This window comes from Ovis canadensis, chromosome 19 (genome assembly GCF_042477335.2).
Source record: "Ovis canadensis isolate MfBH-ARS-UI-01 breed Bighorn chromosome 19, ARS-UI_OviCan_v2, whole genome shotgun sequence".
Classification (NCBI taxonomy): Eukaryota; Metazoa; Chordata; class Mammalia; order Artiodactyla; family Bovidae; genus Ovis; species Ovis canadensis.
Window position 1 is genome coordinate 68,445,215 of NC_091263.1, and position 22,342 is coordinate 68,467,556.

At 43.3% G+C, this 22,342-nt stretch overlaps 1 protein-coding gene across 1 annotated transcript in view; it reads right to left on the bottom strand.

Annotated features, from left to right (window-relative positions):
• LARS2 (leucyl-tRNA synthetase 2, mitochondrial) overlaps nt 1-20,279 on the bottom strand; it is a 145,693-nt gene extending 125,414 nt beyond the window's left edge. Inside the window, exons 1-3 of the mRNA XM_069560888.1 lie at nt 20,015-20,279; nt 15,049-15,303; nt 8,809-8,937 (exon numbers count right to left, since the gene is read on the bottom strand). Coding sequence (XP_069416989.1) covers nt 8,809-8,937; nt 15,049-15,282 — 363 coding nt within the window. The 5' untranslated portion in view covers nt 15,283-15,303; nt 20,015-20,279. The remainder of the gene's footprint in view (nt 1-8,808; nt 8,938-15,048; nt 15,304-20,014) is intronic.
• Between the last annotated feature and the right edge of the window lie 2,063 nt (nt 20,280-22,342).

The following is a 22,342-nucleotide window of genomic DNA, read 5'->3' on the forward strand; positions in this document are numbered from 1 at the left end:
AGAAGGGAAGGAAGTGGGGCAGCCCGCTGCCCTCCCAAAGCGAGAAAAGTACCAATTCCCCAGGAATGACCAGCTTTCTTTCCCTTTCATCACAAAACAAAACTTTAAATTTGAAACCAATTTAGCTTCTAATTGAAAGCAACCATGGTTACTGCTTCTCACAAAAATTGCTATTTTCAGAGTGCTGTGGTTTTTCTGGAGGAGATGCAATGCTTCATTTCCAAGAAATGAGAAATGCAGTATTTAATTTTGTTTAGCAAGTTTAATAACCCACCATTATTACAGGTTAGGGATAAAAAATCAAGCAAATGCTTCAGAGTAAAAGAATTCAAATGACAGTACCTAGGTCCCAAACAGAAGACCTCCTCCGGGAATGCGGAGGCAGATAAATCAGTCAGTTTTCCAATCAAAATACTAGACCTGCAATTCATTTTCCCTTTCAAATTACATCTGAGAGGATAAGCTCTGGAAATCCACTCTCTACTTTCAGATGCTACAGAGATTAGAAAATTTGAAAACAAAATGCCATGCGATGCACTCTCTGGGCACTTCATAAACACTTGCTGACTGATCAGCCAACTGAGAGCTGATGAAATGTATGTCATGGTTCACTTGCTAAGAAACTCCTCTCCTTTCCTGATATTTGTGGGTAATTGCATTACGATCATGTGGCTGCCAGGCACACAGCCTCCTCCTCCACAGTGCACAGCAAAAAGGCCCAAGCAGAAAGCTACTTGTGCAGTAGCCTGTGATGTTTTGCCTGAGACAAATCCAGCCCTCTGTGAGAGGGACTTGGCAGCTTGATGTTTTAATTGCCCTGCTTCTGGCCCAAAAGGTGCTGAGGAGACCGGCTGAGGTGGGAGGTGGGTAATTTTATTTTCTAACCATCTGTGCATATAACATATGAAAACACAACAAATCGCCATATGGTGCTAAGCTTCAAATATGTCATCAGACATTGTATGAGTTTAAGAAGAGGGGCTGGGGCTTCCCTGGAGGCTCAGTGGTAAAGAACCTGCCTGCCAATGCAGGAGACATGGGTTAGATTCCGATTTAGGAAGATCCCACATGCAGCTGAGCCCACGTGCCACAGCTTCTGAGCCCTGGCTCTAGAGTCTGCAAACCGCACCTACTGAGGCCATGTGCTGCAATGGCTGAAGCCTGTGCGCCTAGAGTCTGTGTTTTGCAACAAGAGAAATCATTGCAATAAGAAGCCCACACCCCGCAACTAGACAGCAGCCCGCGCAGCCACAAAGACCCAGCACAGCCAAAAACTAAAAAAATAAACTTAAAAAAAGATTTAAAAAAAGAAGAAAATGACTGGAAGTGTGCTCTTTTCCAATTCCTGAAAGAGAATAATTTATCTCTGGCTTCAAGTGGCCCCTGGTTAAACATCCAAACCTCAGAACTGCCTTATTACTGCTATTATTAATTAGGTCACACTGGAAAATTGCATTATGGTTTTTAAAGAGTTTTCTCACTGATCCTTTCACATGAACCTTGCAACATATCTGAGGTGGAGGGTAGGCAGGTCATTGCCACTGACTAAAGCCACAGGTTCCTGACCCACTCACCACCCCCCAAAACCACCACTCGCCACTCCCTTCTACTTGTCAAGTCCACAAGTAGTCTACTTGTGTGTCCAAGGCCTGGCCAGCTATGTTGACTGCAGCTTTCCCCCAAGAAGGCTGTGTGATTGTGGCCTCAGGTACATTTCCATGGACTACAATGAGAAGGGGGCCCCCAATAATCTGCTTCACTCTTGTCTCATTTCTCTCCTCTACGCAACTTATTTGCTGCTATAGGAGGAAACCAACGTAAAAGCAACCTTGGACTTCCCAAATCATCACTCTCGTTCATTCTCCAACTCAGTCTACAACCTGTGGTCTGGCTAGGGTCACAAAATGCAAGGATAGACCAAAGACTGGGGAAAGATATTCACACTGTATTTAACTAACAAAAAATATAATAATCCAGACTATGTAAAGAACTCCTACAGTGTGGCAGCCTGGATGGGAGGGGTGTTTGGGGCAGAACGGGTACATGTATATGTATGGCTGAATCCCTTTGCTGTTCACCTGATACTATTACAACATTGTTTGTTAACTGGCCATACATATCCCAATACAAAATAAAAAGTAAAAAGAAACAAAAAAAAACAAAAAACCTCCCACAGTATGAACAATAAGAACAATATGAAAAAGACAAACAACCCCGGTGAAACTTGGCAAAAAATGTGAGCAAGCCAATCAGAGAAGAAACTTAAATAGATACTAAACGTGAGAAAATATCTCAGCTTCATTGGCAGCTGAGAGGTAAATTAAAAACGCAACTAGATGTCATTTCCTATGTATCAAATTAGCAAGGATTAGTCTAACATTAATAAGTGTTATCAAGGAGGCAGGGCAGTAAGAAATACCATTCACTGCTGGCAGAAGTATAAACTGGCACCAAAATTTTGGAAAGCAATTTGTCAAGATGCATGTATGCTGAGGTTATACACACTCCGTGACCCAGTGATGCCACCTCTCCCACGAGCCAACAGCGAGGTGCAAGGATGTTCGCTGAAACAGAAATTTATAATAACCTAAAAGTCTACTAATGTGAAAATGGGTAATTAAATGTCATAATTACACAGTACTTATAATAGATGAACTCTAGAGACAGACTAAATCTTGAAACAAAATAGTGAAAAACATGCAGAATATTAAGAGCTTTTACATAAAATTTAAAACACAAATACTACACACAAGTGTGGGTGTATCCATAAACAATCTATAGAAAGTATTACTCAGCCATGAAAAAGAATACATTTGAATCAGTTCTAATGAGGTGGATGAAACTGGAGCCGATTATACAGAGTGAAGTAAGCCAGAAAGAAAAACACCAATACAGTATACTAACGCATATATATGGAATTTAGAAAGATGGTAACGATAACCCTGTATGTGAGACAGCAAAAGAGACACAGATGTATAGAACAGTCTTTTGGACTCTGTGGGAGAGGGAGAGGGTGGGATGATTTGGGAGAATGGCATTGAAACATGTATAATATCATATAAGAAACGAATCACCAGTCTAGGTTCGATGCAGGATACAGGATGCTTGGGGCTGGTGCACTGGGATGACCCAGAGGGATGGTATGGGGAGGGAGGAGGGAGGGGGGTTCAGGATTGGGAACACATGTACACCCGTGGCAAAACCAATACAATATTGTAAAGTAAAAAAATATAATAATAATACTAAAAGAAAAAAAAAAACCATGAAGGCAAAAATAATACAGTATCTTTTTAACTGAAGGATTGGAATCTGATTGCAGAGAGGCCCAACTGTGTCTGTAACATTAAAAGAAAAAGCTGAGGCCAGCAAGAGTACACGCTGGTATCTGTTACATCAGGATGGCAGGTCTGAGTATTTATGGCAACGTGCTTCGGATGTCTGTGTTGGAAATGTGCATAATTTCTTACAGCATCATATTTAAGCTTCAGGGTAGAGACTGCCTAGGGAAAGTGGATAGAGAAATAAAAGGGAAGGCAGTCTAGAGCAGAACATGAGGTAAGGTAGACAAAACTCTTGTAAAACACAAACTAAAATGGACAAGAGGGGGGCAGTGCAGGGAGGCTCAAGAGGATGGGGCTACGCGTGTACACACAGGTGACTCACGCTGTTGTACAGAAGCAGCTAACACCGCAGAGCAATTACACTCCAATGTAAAAGATCAATTTAAAATGTTAATAAATAAAATGGACACACACACACACAAAAGAAACTCAGAAGATCTGAATAGCCCTATATCCATTAAAGAAATAGAAATGTAATTTTTAAACTTCCCACAAAGAAAACTCTAGGTCAAGATACCATCACTGGTGAATGCTATTCAACAGTAAAGTTAGAAATAACACCAATAACACACAGTACTTTTAGAAAATGGGAAGAAGGGAACAATTCCTAGCTTGTTTTATGAGGCCAGCATAACCCTGATATTAAATACAAAGACACTACAAGAAAAAAAAAGAAACTTACAGGACAGTGGCCTTCAGGCACACAGGGATATTAACAAATGAATACAGCAATATAGACACAAAAGTACATCATGACCAGATCAACTTTATCCCAGGAACACAAGGGTGGTTTGATATTAAAAAAAACCAATCAACTTAAAACATCACATTAACAGATTAAAGGAGAAAAACCATGCATCGTCTCAATAGATACAGAAAAGGCGTAGTACAAAAATGAATATCCTTTCATGAGAAAAATTCTCAGCAAACTACGAATATAGGGACGACCTCATTTCACTGTACTCTGCTTTACTGCACTGCACAGATACTGTGCTTTTTACAAATTGAAGGCTTCTGGCAATCCTGCATTGAGCAAGTCAATCGGCACCACTTCCCAACAGTATTATTTTTTAATTAAGGTATGCACATTTTTTAAAAGACATAATGTTATTGCACACAACAGACCACAGTATAATGTAAAAATTACTTTTATATGCACCGGGACCAAAAAATTCACAGGATTCGCTTTATTGCAACATCTGCTTTATTGCAGTGGTCTGGGACTAAACCCACACTATCGCCGAGGTCTGCCCGTACAGGAGAACTTTCCAACTGGATAAGAGGATGCAAAGATGGAGCAGAGCAGGAAAACCCTGTGGAGTAAGCTGGGAGGAAGAAACCAAGATGCAGGAGAAAAACCTGCAGAGCGGGATCTCGTGCCAAGAGCACAGTCTTTCAAGGAGGGAGGGGCGGGGGGGTATGGTCCATTGTATGACATGCCACTGAGGTGAGAAAGCATGAGGAAAGAGACACATCCAGGGAGGTCACAGGGGCCTTGAAGACTGCAGGCTTGGTGCAGAGATCAGCCTACTTTTTACTTCCCATCTGCTGTTCTTAGTATGCCTCAGAATGACTCCCATACCTCCATTCAAGAATTATGCCAATCAGGGCTTCCCTGGTGGCTTAGTGATAAAGAATCCACCTGTTAATGCAGGAGACACAGGTTCGATTCCTGGTCCAGGAAGATCCCCTATGCCACGGCGCAACTAAGCCCATTCGCCACAACTACTGAGCCGGCACGCTGCAATGACTGAAACTGTGCGCCTGAGAGCCTGTGTTCCACAACAGGAGAATCCCCTGCGCCGAGAAGCTGGCACGCAGTAACAGAGAGTAGCCCCTACACACTGCAACTAGAGAAGACCCACGCGGTAATCAAAGACAAGCACAGCAAAGAACAGCAAATTTAGAAAAGAACTAAGCAAATCAACCAACAAATTAACAAGTTAGAGAAAAAGGCAAAGTTTACTAAATTTTTCCTAGGCTTACTGACAGACTTTGAACTTAAGATTCCAGTCCTACTCTATCGTACAGTAGGAAAGGCCAGTGTTTGGAACAAAGTTGGTGCCCAAGGACTATGTACCTAATGAATTAATCAATATACATGTCAGATCTTCTTATCCCAGATCAGATATACCTTCCCTCCTTAGAGTCAGGATCGTTGAGATCTGACCTGCACCCAACCCTGTTCTATCCCTGGGACTGATCCTGACATTGGGAGAGAAGGATTTTTAAAAAAGCAGAAGTTCGACAGGCTTTAACACTGTTGACCATCTCTGTGGACGGAGGTTTGCGTCTTTTCCTATCACTATAACTTAGAAATGGCAGGGCAAATTTTTCACCATATTTGGCAGTTATTTGGGGGATGATCTGACTTAAATATGGGCTATGAAAATTAACAAGAAATTAATCTCAGGAGAACCCGCAGAATACTCTCCCGCTCCACAGACAGTTTATCATCTTAAAGAGAGCAACTGAAACAGGAATGCAGGGAACCCTAGGTGCCTGCTGGTCACTAAGATACCATAAACCAAATAACACAGGGTGATCTTAGGCACCAACCAAGTCACAGGATAGATGATACAAATAGCAGGCAATGTCTGGATGCTTCTCAAAAGGCAAATCCATGCAGTGGGCAGAAGAGAGTACAGAGTCATTTATTAAATGAGTTAGATTAATTTCATTTATTATGTGACTTCCCAGAGCAGGGCTTCCCTGGTGGCTCAGACAGTAAAGAATCTGTCTACAACGTGGGAGACTCAGGTTCAACCCCTGGGTCAGGAAGATCCCCTCGAGAAGGGAATTTATACTGATCTGATTTACTTACAAAATAACCATTTGTTGCTGTTCAGTCAGTAAGTCGTGTCCAACTCTTTGAGACCCCATGGACGGCAGCACACTGGGCTTCCCTGTCCTTCACTATCTCCCAGAGTTTGCTCAAATTCCTGTCCACTGAGTCGGTGTTGCTATCTAACCATCTCATTCTCTGCAGCAACCTTCTCAATGTGCCCTCAATCTTTCCCAGCATCGGGGTCTTTTTCAATGAGTCAGCTCTTTGCATCAAGAGGCCCAACTGCTGGAGCTTAAGCTTCAGCATCAGTCCTTTCAATGAATATTCAGGGTTGATTTCCTTTAGTATTCACTGGTTTGATCTCCTTGCAGTCCAAGACTCTCAAGACTCTTCTCCAACACCACAGTTTGAAAGCATCAATTCTTCAGTACTCAGCCTTATTTACGGTCCAACTCTAACATCCATATGTGACTACTGGAAAAACTACAGCTTTGACTACATGGATCTTTGCTGGCAAAGAGCTCTGCTTTTTAATAAACTTTCTAGGATTGTCATAGCTTTCCTTCCAAGGAGCAATCATCTTAATTTTATGGCTTAAGCTACGTCCACAGTGATTTGGAGACTTCCACTCTTTTTGGACGATTATTATTGGCCAGACACAGGTACTGTCTCATTTATCCTGAACAACAACCCAGAAGGGAAGAATAAATATTATCCCTATTTTAACGGATTCAATGTCTCATGCAAGGTCACTCATCGAGAACTAGATGTAACGAGGGTCAAACCTGGGCTGCCTGATCCATGAGTCCAGCCTGACCTTGGGTTTCAGTTACTGCTAAGGGACTCCATTTTGTCTTTCGGGCTTGAACTGTCTGTAAGGGTCCCAGTAAGTCTGGGCCTGGGGTTCTGCCAGGAGCTTTGTCTTAATGTCTCGTTCATCCAAGAGAATCAGAGTTCCACCTATACCCACTCAACCATCTATCTGCTAATGTACCATAAACACACAGTTTTGCTATAAAAGTTTAATCTGCAGCAACTGTCTGTACTCACTAACTGTTCAAAATAAGTTGGCTCAAGTTAAAAAAAAAAAACAAGATTAAATCTAGTTGAAGTAGCAGTCAGATATTCTTCCTGACAAGAGCCAATTTATTCTGCACCACCTCTTTCCAATAAACACTGCAGAAGTGACGGAAAGCAATATCGGGGAAAAATAACACCTGGCAGAGCCCAGGGAGACGGCCCTTGTAGAAGGCAAATCTCTGAATCTGACAGTAAAAGTCCTTAATTCTTCGAGGGACAGAGAGACACAGTATCTTGACTTCCTTTTTAGGAATACTTCTTGCTGCCAGAGTCAGCTCGGCACAAATTTTCAAACCAATTATGACAATGGATGCACTTAACACTTTAAAAGAAAATCTTCAGAAAGAACTGGGAGGCAGCAGATACCCTTTATACAGACCCTGAGAGGTTAATAACAGCAACAGCCAGGGGGAGTGCAGGTAAATGTTTAACAATGGACTCTAGCAGAAAAAGCCCTGATTTGCAGGCTCTGCTGATTTCCATGATGTAAATACTCCCATCCTGGGTGGAATCCGAGCTACTAAGGTGACAAATAATTAACACAGAGCTGGGCAGAGGTGTGCATGGGTCTCAGGACCGGGTGCGGCAGGCTCCAGCCCTCTGCTGACGACGACAGTACTTACTGGTTCTGTGCTTACGCGCCAGCTACGCGCTAAGCGCTTCACAGTCATCATCTTTCAATCCTTGGGAAAGGCCAATGGGCAAGTACTATTTTACCCCCTTTTAATGGATGAGAGAAAACTAGGTCTTAGTTTAGAGAGGTTAATCAGTAATGACTCAAAGGTTGGCTACTTACTAAGTGTTAAGAGCTAGAACCTGAGTGCTGGCCATTTGGTTGCTGGGTCCACGCTTTCCCCCCCTCTTTGATGCTGCCCTTCTCTAGAAGTTGTTCAAGAAGCTACTACGATCACTGAAACCTTGTCTTGCAGATGATATGTTGTCGAGGAGTTAAGTGCAGGCTCTGGGTAGCTGGCAGTGAAAGGGGTCTGACCCACACCAGCCATGGAAGTGTCCTTCTCTTCCTCTCCCAGGAAGGTTCACCTTGTCCATCAACACCCGCGTCAGATGGTCCCCTATGAGGGAGTCTTTCCCAGCTCCTGCGGGGCTGTTACTTCCCCCCAAATTTTTGTGTTATGAAAATTTGACTTTTTCCATTATAAGATAAATATGTGCTCCTTAGAGAAGACAGAGAATATCAAAATACAAGGAGAAAAATCTCTTTGTGGCTCTGCCTCCTACTCACAGCATTTGCTCCTCTTTTGTTCTATTGGGCTCATTTCCCTCTCCAGTGCCTGTCTATTGAGCGATATCAGCCCCACCACGTCGTGAACTCCCCGAGGTGGTATCAACATGGTACCCACGGGCATAAACCCTTCCACTGCATCAGCACCTCACCTCCCTCCCCAGAACAATACCCGATACACGGCTGCCCCTCAATTAATCTTGATGCTTTATTACGTCCTCCAATGCATCAGAGGAAACCCTGAGCTTCTCAAAGCTGCCCTAATCTTAACTGAGACTGGGTGTCTCCTTTGTCCTACATTCTTACTGTCCTGAGTGGGACAGGGAAGTGCCACCTCAGCAGGCACCGGGCCTTACCTGCATCCCTCTCATCTTCTGGAAGCGTGCAATGGTGTCGCTGATCGTGTACACGCGCACGTGGCCCATGTGCAGCTTGCCAGAGGGATAAGGGAACATGGAAAGCACGTAAAACTTGGGCTTTGATTTCTAGGAAAGGATGACAGAAAAATACAGCGAGTATTTATTAATCATTCACAGGGAACTAGGTTCGCATATAATATTTTGGCATTTTACTCAAGGTAATAATTTAACATTTTCAAAAGCTTTCTTTTAAAAAAAAGAAAAAGAAAAAGAAAAAAAAAAACATTCCCATAAGGTAAATGGACAAAAATGCCAAATACCAAAATTCGAAGCCCTGGGTTATCCTAAAGAATGTCCAAATAATGCCAAACAACCTCACAGTGTTAATTACCCCTACTTATTTTTAAATCTGCCTTTTTCTCTTTTAGAACAGCTATCTAGGACTTAAAAGAACTGTATGTTCTTCCAAACGAAGCTCTGACGTATGTGTCCATAAAATTCATGGAGACAATAGTGAATCAGACGTGGCAAGTCTAAAATGGAGCCCCTCCCTGAATCCCGGGGGGCTGCACGCAGACTTGGGCTGAGCAGGGTCCCCAGGCGCGGGTTCAGGTTCCAGGTCTCTCTGCTATACTGGGAGCTTCTCTTTCAACAGAAAAAGCTGAAATGGGAAGGCAATGAGACAATCTTAGCCAGGTTGCTGGTTCCCAGCGAGTGATCTACAGGCAGCCTCAGGCTAGGGTTACATAACTCTCCAGCATCCAAAGGCGCACAGCTTCATCACGAGAAACAGGAAAAGGGTTCATGCACTGGAACACCACGGACACAGGGCAGGACGTCCTCGCTGGAACGCCAGCCTCTGGGACCTTAGTTCTTATAATGGTGAATGTTGACACAAGTTTGTACACACGAGGGAAGGAGGTAGTCATTTAATTGATTCCTTATTGGGGACCTTAAGGAAGTGTTGTTCAAGGGCAAGGATGTTTTACCCATCTAACCCCACCCCAATCCCCACCTTCCTGGCTGACCCCTTAGTTTAACAAACTGTTGGGTAAATGACTGTCAGCCTTTGTGCTCTGAAGCCTGAGAACAGGCCTTTGGAGATCACTGATTACTAACGGGCAGTCTTCCCGGCACACTTCACTACCCTGTCCAGGTGGCAGGAGCGTCTCCCACACCCAGCCTTAAATCCTCACACGGGGGAGAAGGGATGCCTCTGAAGAAAGGAAGAGAACAGGTAGCTGCTTCTGTTTAGTCGGCTAAGTGTCTGGATCCGCTGATGTTATCACTACTTTTTTTCTCCTGTTTTCTCTTTCTGTTCTTACTGCCTTCTGAGAGCTCTGCAAGAGTTCTTCAAGGCTTTGCTTCTCCAAAATTAATGAAAACAAATGCAAAACAGAATATTCATGACCATTCTTTTGTGTGTGAGTGGGTATTGTGGGGGGGGAGGGGAGTGCTTTGTGCTAAGTATTTATTTGCATGACTGATAATTGACATCCAACTGTAATCAGGGGAGCAGAAGAAACCAGAAATCGAATTCTTTCCAAATCTCACTTGACCCCTTGCTTTAAACTTCCCTCAGCAAAGAAGGTGGACAAATCTGTTGTGTGGCAAGACAGACCAGAGTGGCACTTTTCTCTATACTCTGCTTTCTCTAGAAATGATCGACTGTGTGGCAAGTCAAGTTGCCTGAATGAAGGGAAGGGAAAAGTGAATGAATAACGAGTTTGCATAATAAACTTGGAAACCTGTAATACTAAAGTGACAGCTCCTATTGATTTCTAGAAATGGATGGAAAGCCTCACATTGATCATGCACTTTAACTGGAAACTGTGGAACCATAACTCAGGAAAATCTCAGAAGCGAGAGAGACAACTTGAGATTCAGGAGTCACTGGGGATTCAGGACTCTCTTCTTTAAGAAGGCAAGTGATAGACGATCCTCTCAGCTTGTAAACAACTCCCTCAAAGGAAGTGCAAGACCTCATTCTGATACCTGGTACAGAATGAGAAATAAGCAGACTGTCCGCTCGATTCCGCCTTACTCGTTGACATAGATTAGGCCTACTGCTTCTCTTTGGGGAATTTTTAGGAACATAAGAAAACAGTTATTACAGAGTTCTTTGGGACCTGAAAAAACAATAAAATATTTGATATACACTATTTCTAGTTTTTCATTTTAAAGTTTTTACATTAAATGCATTTTTTACTATAATCACCTTGTTTTTATTATGATATATATTTTAAAAATTATGTTTATTTAACAGTCTTACCCCAAACATTTTCTATATCTAGCTTCTTCATTAATATCTTTTTTTGTATGTCTCTCCAAGAAAGATGAAACTTACGGCAAAACTGAGGAATTCATTACATATGAGCTAGTTCAGTTCAGTTCAGTCGCTCAGTCATGTCCGACTCTTTGCGACCCCATGGACTGCAGCACACCAGGCTTCCATGTCCATCCCAGAGTTTACTCAAACTCATGTCCATCGAGTTGGTGATGCCATCCAGCCATCTCATCCTCGGTCGTCCCCTTCTCCTCCCGCCTTCAATCTTCCGCAGCATCAGGGTCTTTTCCAATAAGTCAGTTCTTCACATCAAGTGGCCAAAGTATTGGAGCCTCACTTTCAGCATCAGTCCTTCCAAAACTCAGGACTGATTTCCTTTAGGATGGACTGGTTAGATCTCCTTGCAGTCCAAGGGACTCTCAAGAGCCTTCTCCAACACCACAGTTCGAAAGCATCAATTCTTCAGCACTCAGCTTTCTTTATAGTCCAACTCTCACATCCATACATGACGACTGGAAAAACCATAGCTCTGACTAGATGGACCTTTGTCAGGAAAGTAATGTCTCTGCTTTTTAATATGCTGTCTAGGTTGGTCCCAGCTTTTCTTCCAAGGAGCAAGCGTCTTTTAATTTCATGGCTTCAGTCACCATCTGCAGTGATTTCGGAGTATTGAGTCCACAGAAGATACAGAAAAGTACTGCTAGCAAAAGTTTTTACTATTCATGGATATTTTTGTTTATTGCAGAAAAGGTGTTCGGCTCACTGCCTGTCCCTGCCTTCTGTTTCTCTGTGTGAACTAAGTCACTTTCCTCTGTGACAGTGAAATGAATTGTGTTCTCTGAGGGTAGAAGGAAGGAATTTTGGGAGATTATAATTGAGCAGGAATCTGATTGAAAGGGACATTTTCATAATTATATAAAAGTGTAAGAATTTAAGCCTTTAATAGAAATTAAGATTGGAAGTGGTGGAAAATAGATGGTTTATATATAAGTGGGTCCTATTATTTTTGTCAGCTTCTGACATCAGAAGAAAGATAACTTCTGCCTCTTTCTGGATCATGCTCTGAAACTCTCGCTGAGACTAGCGAATGGAGGGAAGTGGACCACTCAGTGGAAGCTTGCAGCCTGGGATCTGGTCCAAGCTCTGCCACTAGCTGTGAAACCTCAGGCAAATTCCTTTGTTTTTCCGGGCTCAGCTCACAATCTGTAAATCAAAGGTGAGACAAAAGGTTTCTGGTGAAAGCATGAGCTTAGGACTCAAATGTATCTGGATCTGGGTTGTGCCACAACTGAGACTGAGGACAGAGGGTGAGATGGTTGGATGGCATCACTGACTCAATGGACATGAGCTGGAGTACATTCCAAGAGATAGTGAAGGACAGGGGAGGCTGGCATGCTGCAGTCCATGCGGTCACCAACAGTGAGACATGACTTAGCGACTGAACAACAAGTGAGTTATGCATCTCAACAACTGACCAAACTTCCCTCCCAGTTTTCTTACTCCAACATGAGGATACGACTATGCACCTTCAGAGCTGTTTCAGAATTTAAATGAGATAAGGAAAGGAAAGATGGTGCCTAACAAACTAAAATGCTCATTAAATGAAAGTTCTTTTTATAACGATGACTATGATGATGATGGTAAAATATTCAACTTCTAGAGACTCATTTCCAGTGGATTTCAAATGTAGCTACTACCAGAGTGAGGCTGATTATAGACATGCTTTAAAATCTACCAGCATCTAGTCATGGTCTCATTCCTGTCAAAGATACCCCACACATTTTTATCTTCTTCTATCTTTCATTCATGGGGCTTCCCAGGGGGTGCTAGTGGTAAAGAACTCATCTGCCAATGCAGGAGACATAAGAGGTGTGGGTTTGATCCCTGGGTTGGGAAGAGGCCCTGGAGGAGGGGATGGCAACCCACTCCAGGATTCTTGCCTAGAGAATTCCATGGACAGGAGAGCCTGGCAGGATACGGTCCACAGGGTTGCCAAGAGTCTGACAAGACTGAAGTGACTTAGCATGCATCTTTCATTTATATAACACTTCAGTTTGTAAAATGCGTTTAATCTTATTTTCTCCTTTGATTTTCAAAACTATTCTGTGGGATAAACAATGCAAAGAATCTGAGGATCAGAGAGGTTAAATGCTGCTGAGAGCACAGTGAATTTGGGAGCAGAGCCAGCAGTACTGCCCAGGCTCCAGACTCCTTATCTAGCATTCTCTCTGCTTTACCCTTTTCCAATTCAAACCCTGACGGAATGCCACCGAGGGATCACCCAAAATGTTCCTAAGGCTATTTACCCAATTAGTCAAACATAGTTTACTTTGATCCATTTAATTTTTTAGAAAACCATACACTTAAGAATGCAATGTCACAAGAACAAAAAGCTACAACTTCAAAATGTTTGGAGGCCACTGAATCTAAACCAAAAGAAAAAAGAAAAAGAAGCTAATTTTATGTTCCTCATTCAGAATTAAACTTCTCCCTAAGGTCTGCTTCCAAAATATATTTAGCTACATTAGTCTGGTCATGTTGCCATGAAGAATTTTCATTTCCTAATGAGGTAAAAGTTAAACTTTCATTGTATAATCATGCATTTCATTTAAACCTTCCTTTTTATCATTTCACATATTACTTACATCTCTTTCAATACCAGATTTTCTTCATAACTGATGCAAAAAACCATCCTTCAGTTTAACACAAATAGCTACCCACCCCCCATTTTTCGTAATGATCAATCTCATAGAAAGAATGAGTCTGATAAGAGAGGAGAATCAGGAAAGGTGATTCTAGCACACTGTGGTCTTGGGCAAATACATATTTACTCAACTGCTTGCCTTTGTCCTAATCTCTTTAATTGAACATAGTGGTCCATGCGGTTTTCCAGCCAAGAGTACTGGAGTAGGTTGCCATTTCCTTCTCCATGGGATCTTCCCGACCCAGGGATCAAACCTGGATCTCCCGCATTGTAGGCAGACACTTTACCATCTGAGCTACCAGGGAAGCCCCAATCGAACATAAAGTTTATATTATTTGACTGGTAACTATTATGAAAGAATGGTCAGAATTTTAAGAGTAAAACTGTACTTAGTAGTGGTATACTCTAATCAAATTCAACATTTCATGTAACAAACCACAGCTTCCATATTGTGACCAATATTGAGAGGTAAGGGTTAACACAGCTAAGATTGATTCCCACCAGGCCGGCCTCCCAGAGAAGGAGCTGACTTCTTGCAGAGTATGCCATGGAAACTGGTTACAGCCAAGTGCTTTAAGACAATTAATTCAGGTAGAGCGCTGAGCTGGTGCAGACAGACTAGAAGCCAAGAGTCCACTAACTTATATACCTGTGACCATGAGGTTGGACCCCAGCTCCAGATTACACCAGGGAAGGGCTGGGACCTCCCAAACCAAGATGGCAGAGCAGGTTTGGAGGCCAAGATCATTCTAGGGCCAGGAGAGACACTTCTCAGAACATGCCACTTGAAAGTCCACAGCTGAGAGGCCCACATGCCCCTCCCGGAGTCTCCTATCTGACTCTGCCAAATCCCTGCATGTCGCCCCACCGGGCAGAGGACCACAGAGAAGCTGACATCTGCTATAGCTCCTGTCTGGGTGAGCTCCCCCAGTAAATGCAGCTCTAGAATGCCCAGTGTGGCACCATCCGTATGCCCCTCATGTGAACGCGCACCTCACTGAGACTCCTCCAAGCACCATCCTGGTCTCATCCCAGTGACCCATCACCAGCATCCTGGGAAGCAGGTGGGCACTACTATTACCACTGCTTATTTTCAATTAAAAAAAAAATTTTGACGCCTAGAGAGATTTGGTTCTTTGGCTCAAGGTCACATACTCAATAACTTATTTGAATCCAGGCAATCTGACCCCAGGCCACGCCCTTCACCCCTCTTCTCAACCCTTCCAGTGTCTCGTAGGATACTCACATCTGCTTCTGAAGCCTTGAAGGCCTGGCCCTTTATTCGCTGATGCCACCATTCCTCCACATCTTTTCTTGTCTGCAGTGTATACTCCTTGGTCCACTCTCCCGTGGCACTGTAAATCCCTCGGGACCATCCTGGAATCCCTCTCCTTCCCCACTTAATGACATCTGGCCCGTCGTGTAGCTGCCTTTTCAGAAGACAGGCATATAAACCCAGCCTCTGCCAAGAAGGAGCCATTCTTCAAAAGGTGGAAAGGGCCTGAAAGAGAGAGTGGAAAATACACATGTGAGCCACCCAGAACCTCCGGGAGCTCCTCCTTCCATTCAGCACAGCCAGCATTCACAGGCTTTCCTCTTATTTTGATGATTTCTTTCCCTGAAAAGAATATTTTAGAAGTGCAGTCAAGAAAAACACAAACTTTTTTAATGGAAAATATTAAAGATGTTCTATGCTCCCAAACAGCAAAGATACAAAAGCCCCATAGGAACAAAAGGAGACCACCACCTGGGCCAGCACCAGCCACAACGTCACAGCTTGCATGGGGAGCAGCGGAGGCCTCTCCCTTGCCTTTAGACCAGTCTAGGGTCTGTCTGGCAGGCTTCACATCCCATCATCCAGTCTTCTAAAGAGCTCTAAGCACATCTGGGCTTGGCCTTAGGCTCAAATATCAGAAGAGCTCTTGAACACAGGCCTCCCAGGAAGACCGGAGACTCTAAGCTATGATCAGCATCCTTCATACACACTACAAGTTAAATATACTCCGTAGGCTGAGCCAGGAAATAACCATTATTTAGAAGACTCTTATTCACTTACTTCATTCATTTACCAAATATTTATTGAGGTCCACATACTATTCCAGGCACTGGGGATACAGCAGTGAACAAAAATAGAGTCCCTTCTTACATGGCACTTATACACTAGCAGAGAAAAACAGGTAAGAAACCAACAAATGATGAGAGGGGCAGGGTGGTGTAAAGTGGGGCATTGGGATTGACATGTACAGTACTATGTATGAGACAGATAACTAATCACAACAGACTACAGCACAGGAAATGCTACTCAACGATGCTCTGTAGTAACTTACATGAGAAGGAAATCCGTGAGGCTGATTCACTGCTGTACAGCAGAAACTAACACAACACTGTACAGCAAATATACCCACCCACCCTCCCCCACCCGCCAAAAACAGAAAGAAAGGACAAATAAATATACAGCATGTGTAATGGGGATGAGTACTATGGTTTTTGGAAAACAATCCACAGGGCTCACCAAGACATCCAGCTGCGATTCAAAATTCAGCTTAAATGTTGCACTGGTTTCCTCCAACAGTGAATTCCAGAAATGACCTCATGGAAGAAGCTTCATGATTTATCATTATGCTAAAGCCTGAGGTGACAGTTCATCAAATATTTAAGAAGTATGACTAAACAGCCTAAACTTTCTGCCTTCCTACATAACAGCATTCGCTACAGTGCAGAAACAAATGAAAACAGATCTCTCAAAACCAGAGAGAAAATGAAGGAAAAAACTGCCACTCTTAAGCTGGAGCAGAGACATTACTTTGCCAACAAAGGTGCATCTAATCAAGGCTATGGTTTTTTCAGTAGTCATGTATGGATGTGAGAGTTGGACTGTGAAGAAAGCTGAACGCCGAAGAATTGATGCTTTTGAAATGTGGTGTTGGAGAAGACTCTTGAGAGTCCCTTGGACTGCAAGGAGATCCAACTAGTCCATTCTAAAGGAGATCAGTCCTGGGTGTTCTTTGGAAGGAATGATGCTAAAGCTGAAGCTCCAGTACTTTGGCCACCTCATGCGAAGAGTTGACTCACTGGAAAAGACTCTGCTGCTGGGAGGGATTGGGGGCAGGAGAAGGGGATGACAGAGGATGAGATAGCTGGATGGCATCACCGACTGGATGGACATGAGTTTGAGTGAACTCCGGGAATTGGTGATGGACAGGGAGGCCTGGCGTGCTGCGATTCATGGGGTCGCAGAGAGTCGGACACGACTGAACAACTGAACTGAACTGAACTAAACTGAACTGAAGCTAGATTTAATTCTTGATCCTCTGAAAATTTTGTCCACATCCACTGGGGTCTAGTCTATTTAGCAAAGGTTCCAGGTCATAAATGCTTCCAAGAGAGTTCATTATAGACTTATATAAGCGAGTTTCACACATATAAAATGGCATCACAAGTGTTGACATTTTACAAGTGGGTCTGCAAAAGTTCTTGACATACCAATTCTCACTGTACTCAACCTCTCTTGCTTCTTTGTGGGTGGAATCAGAAACAGACCAAATAAAACAAACAAGCAAAACACCTCCCTTCCTATCCACCAGGGCTTCCCCGGTGGCTCAGAGGTTCAAGTACCTGCCTGCAATGTGGGAGATCTGGGTTCAATCCCTGGCTGGGGAAGATCCCCAGGAGAAGGAAATGGCAACCTACTCCAGTATTCTTGCCTGGAGAATCCCATGGATGGAGGAGCCTGGTGGGCTACAGTCCACCAGGCCACAAAGAGTCGGACACGACTGAGTGACTTCACTTTCTTTCACTTTCCTATCTAATAGGCTTGGCTATTTTTAAGTGTGTAGATTCGACTATTGATACCAGGGTAAACTATATAATTAGTTGACTATCAGCTATTTCATATGACCAACCTAATATATACAGACATTTTGTACAATTAAGGCAATTACATTTATTTTGAGGAGTTTGATTTCTACATAATTAGAACTATCATAGAGTCATGGACTTTACGGTTCTATAGTTAAGTCAGTGTTTTTATATCTTTGCAAGCTAAGGAATGTTAACTTAGCAGAGGGCACAGAGATACCTGCAATTTCTCTCTTAGACTGCATTCCTTAAGAACACATAAGGAGACACAGAAAGAATGGAAGAGGATGGAATTATAAAAATACAAAGCTGACCTGAACCACAGTCTTACAAGCTCTTTGCTTTGATGCTGGTTAACTCTACTCGTGTGTGCTCAGTTGTGTCAGACTCTTTGCAACCCCATGAACTGCAGCCCGCCAGGCCCCTTTGTCCACGGGATTTTCCAGGCAAGAATACTGGAGTGGGTTGCCATTTCCTTCTCCAGGGAACCTTCCCAATCCAAGGATCAAACCCAGGTTTCCTGTGTCTCCTGCAGTGGCAGCTGGATTCTTTACCACTGAGCTACCTGGGAAGTCCAGAGTAAATGCCACATAGATTAAAGAATTTTTAAAAATGCCATAGAACAAGAAAAAACAGAGTATGTGCTAATTCTGTACAAGGTGCAGGACATTCCATCCTAGCATAAAAGCAATCAAAGAATTCAAAAGGAAAAATATTAATAAAACTCTCTAAAAAATGTAAAAAACTTGCATATCAAAAACACCATGAACCTGGGAACTCCCCTGGAGGTCGCTATTAAGACTTCACAATTCCAATGCAGGGGGCACAGGTTTGATCTCTGGTTAGAATATCACACATGCCGAATAGTGCAGTCAAACAAATAAACAAACAAAAGGCCATGAACAAAATTGGAAGCAAACAATAAGCTGAAAGAAAACTGCTAAAACTACAAAAAAATATTACCCTTCCCTATAAAGAATTCACATATAAAAAGAGAAACATCAAAAACCTAATTTTAAAAGTTGGCAAAGAAGAAAAGAGGATATATAAATGACTTACAAATATAAGAAAAAAGAATGACTTTATAACTAAACAAAGAAATGCACATTAGAATAACAAGGAAACATGTTGCTTATCACATTGGCAAAAATTTGTTATGAAAAAAAAATGTGCACTTTTATACACTGCTGGAGGAATGTAAATTGATTCTACCTCCCTGGGGAGCAATGTAATATATGTGTCAAGATCCTTTAAGAAAAGTCCACACCCTTAATGTTAGGGGAACCCCAAAACTCAGGCAGACTCAGCACACAGTGCACTCAGGGTTAAGATTTACTGCAGCCCTGGAGTTCAGTTCAGTTCCCTTCTTTTACTTTCCAGGCCCTGCTATGGGCCACTCCACCACCAAAGCCCTAATGGACACTGCCTCTTGCTGATAAAGAGCAGTCATTTTATTCGAGCACCATGCCCCTACATTGAATATGAAAGGTGTGACTCGTGTATTGTGCTATGATCAACTTGGCCCTCTTCTTCCTTAGCTCTATCACATCCAGCTCCTTGCCTAGATGTTTGGAACCTTGTCTCTTCTACTACATCCTTCCAAAGCATCAATCCCCATTATTCCATTCCTCTTTAAGAATCAGCCCTGACCTCAACTTCACTTAGGGTTTAAGTTTTTTGAGAATAGTGGGAGTACCAGCATGTGACCATCGGAGAGGCCTGAGAACTGGACCCAAAACGACAATCATATAGGGACAGAGAAACCTAGGAGAAGAGTAGGAAAAGATAGGCAAAGAAACAGAGTATGTGGGGAAAGCACAGGACACAGCATGCGCCCAAAAGAAAATCTGCAAAAATGTACCTGGGAAATTAACAAGGAGCCAAGTTATGTGCAAACAAAACAACTAAATCTCTATGTGACTTTGGAGAAATTATTTCCTGTCCAGAACACCAGCTTCTCCTTAAAATGAAGGGGTAAATCCAGATGATCTCTGAGGACCATCGAGCCCTAACATGCTGTGACTATCATCTGTGGGTCACGAGATGAGGTGGGCAAAGATTCAGGGACCAACTGGGGTAATGGAAGAGTGGAGAGAGGGACTTGAGTACAAAACTGAGTATATATATGTTTTTCTGGGAAAGGGCCCAGAGCTATCAACGGAGTCGGTGGCTCAAAGAGTCTTAAGATCTGGACCTCAGAGACTTTTCCAATTAGGAAACTGCACAGCTCCGAGATCACCGAACCCAGACCGCATTTTCCCTTTTGGCTCCCGGCAAGTCGAAATCTATCGATCTGGGGAGAGAGGAGATCAGGTTGCGTCTCGCGTCCCGCTGAGCCCGGGTCAGGGGTTTACCTGCTCACAGGCTCTGGCCTGCGGCTCCTTACTCCTCGGTTCCCACCTTAGGCGAACACGGCCCGGACAGTCACCATGGGCGCCGCCATGTTGGCAGAACAACAACTTTATCGATAGTGGCCGCCACAGACACAGACAGGCGGTAGCAGAGTCGAAGGAGGCGGAGCGCTGCCTGGTCTCGACTCCCGGCATTCCTTGAGGCCGGGGTCGCAGCACTACAGTCCCGGGTTCCGCTCTTCGGTCACTGGCACCGCCTCCTGTCTCCAAGCCCCGCCTTTGGACCCAGTACTCCACCCAGAGTCTGGTGACTGCAAAACTCTGAACGCACAAGAATCAGATTCTTAATTGCAGCAGACGTGTGAAAGCCATCAGTTTAGTGCCCCTAGGCGGCACGTGGTGTAAAGACCACTGGAGGAAACCTGAGGCCACGGTTCGAAGTCCATCCTCCTCCTTTCTCAACTTCTTGATCCTTAATGGACCATGTGGTGGTTAAGACATCTTCCACCACATCCGTGGTCTAGCTCTGGGAGGGGAATTACCTGGCTAAAGCTGGAAATAAAGTGTTTTCCTCACTTGACACTTGGGCTGGGTGTCAGGAAAGCATGATACCTGACCACCCACTTTCCTAAAAGAGTTTATGTATGGTCAGTAGAAGACACTGTGTGCAAATATGCACCAGATAGTCCCCAGACCAGCAAACCACCCAGACGCTAGTCTCTTGCCAAATTCCAAGTCTTTAATAACAGTTTCCTGACAGTTCAAAATCCAAATATTTTGTCATTAAGTGTACACTTCAAACCAGCATCAACTTGACTTGCTAGGAATGTGGAATCTCAGCCCCTATCCCAGACCTGCTGAATAGGACTCTGCATTTTAACAAATCTCTAGGGAATTCTTAGGCACACTTAAGTTTGAGACTCACTGTCTTAGAATGTGAGAGTTGGAAACAATCTTGAGAACGCTCTAGTCCAGCAGGCTCATTTTACCAAGCTACAAGATGAAGCCAGTCAATCCTAAAGGAAATAGGACCTGAATATTCATTGGAAGGAATGATCCTGAAGCTGAAGCTCCAATACTTTGGCCACCTGATACAAAGAGCCGCCTCATTGGATAAGACCCTGATGCTGGGAAAGATGGAAAGCAGGAGAAGAGGACAATGGAGAACTGAAGAGTAAAACTGAGGCCCAATGGAGCTGTTTAGCTCAAGATCACAGCAAGCAAGTCAGTACAGTCACCCCAAGGTATCCCAGGAACCTTTGAGAATATAAAAATCCAAGGATGTTCAAGTCTCTCACTAAAATGGTATGATATTTGCATATAACCTATGCACATCCTCTTGTACACTTTAAAATCATCTCTAGATTATCTGTTAATACCTTATACAGTGAAAATACTATGTAAATATCAAACTGCGGGAAATTCTTCAAGACATGGGAATACCAAACCACCTGACCTGCCTCCTGAGAAACTTGTATGCAGGTCAAGAAGCAACAGTTAGAACCAGACATGGAACAATGGACTGGCTCAGAACTGGGAAAGGAGTAAGTCAAGGCTGTATATTGTCATCCTGCTTATTTAATTTACATGCAGAGTACATCATGCGAAATGGCAGGCTGGATGAAGCACAAGCTGGAATGAAGATTGCCAGGAGAAATATCAATAACTTAAGATATGCAGATGAAATGACCCTCATGGAAGAAAGTGAAGAGGAACTACAGAGCCTCTTGATGAAAGTGAAGAGAAGAGTGAAAAAGCTAGCTTAAGACTCAACATTCAAGAAACTAAGATTATGGCATCCGGTCCCATCATTTCATGGCAAATAGATGGGGAAACAATGGAAACAGTGACAGACTTTCTTTTCTTGGGCTCCAAAATCACTGCAGATGGTGACTGAAGCCATGAAATTAAAAGACACTTGCTCCTTGGAAGAAAATCTGTGACCAACCTAGACAGCATATTAAAAAGCAGAGACATTACTTTGCCAACAAAGGTCTGTCTAGTCAAAGCTATGGTTTTTCCAATAGTCATGTATGGATATGAGAGTTGGACCACAAAGAAAGCTGAACACCAGAGGATCTATGCTTTTGAACTGTGGTGTTGGAGAAGACTCTTGGGAGTCCCTTACCCTGCAAGGGGATCAAACCAGTCAATCCTAAAGGAAATCAGTCCTGAATATTCATTGGAAGGACTGAAGCTGAAGGTGAGGCTCCAATAGTTTGGCCACCTGATGAGAAGAACTGACTCATTAGAAAAGACCCTGATGCTGGGAAAGATTGAAGACAGGAGGAGAAGGGAACAACAGAGGATGAGATGGTTGGATGGCATCAC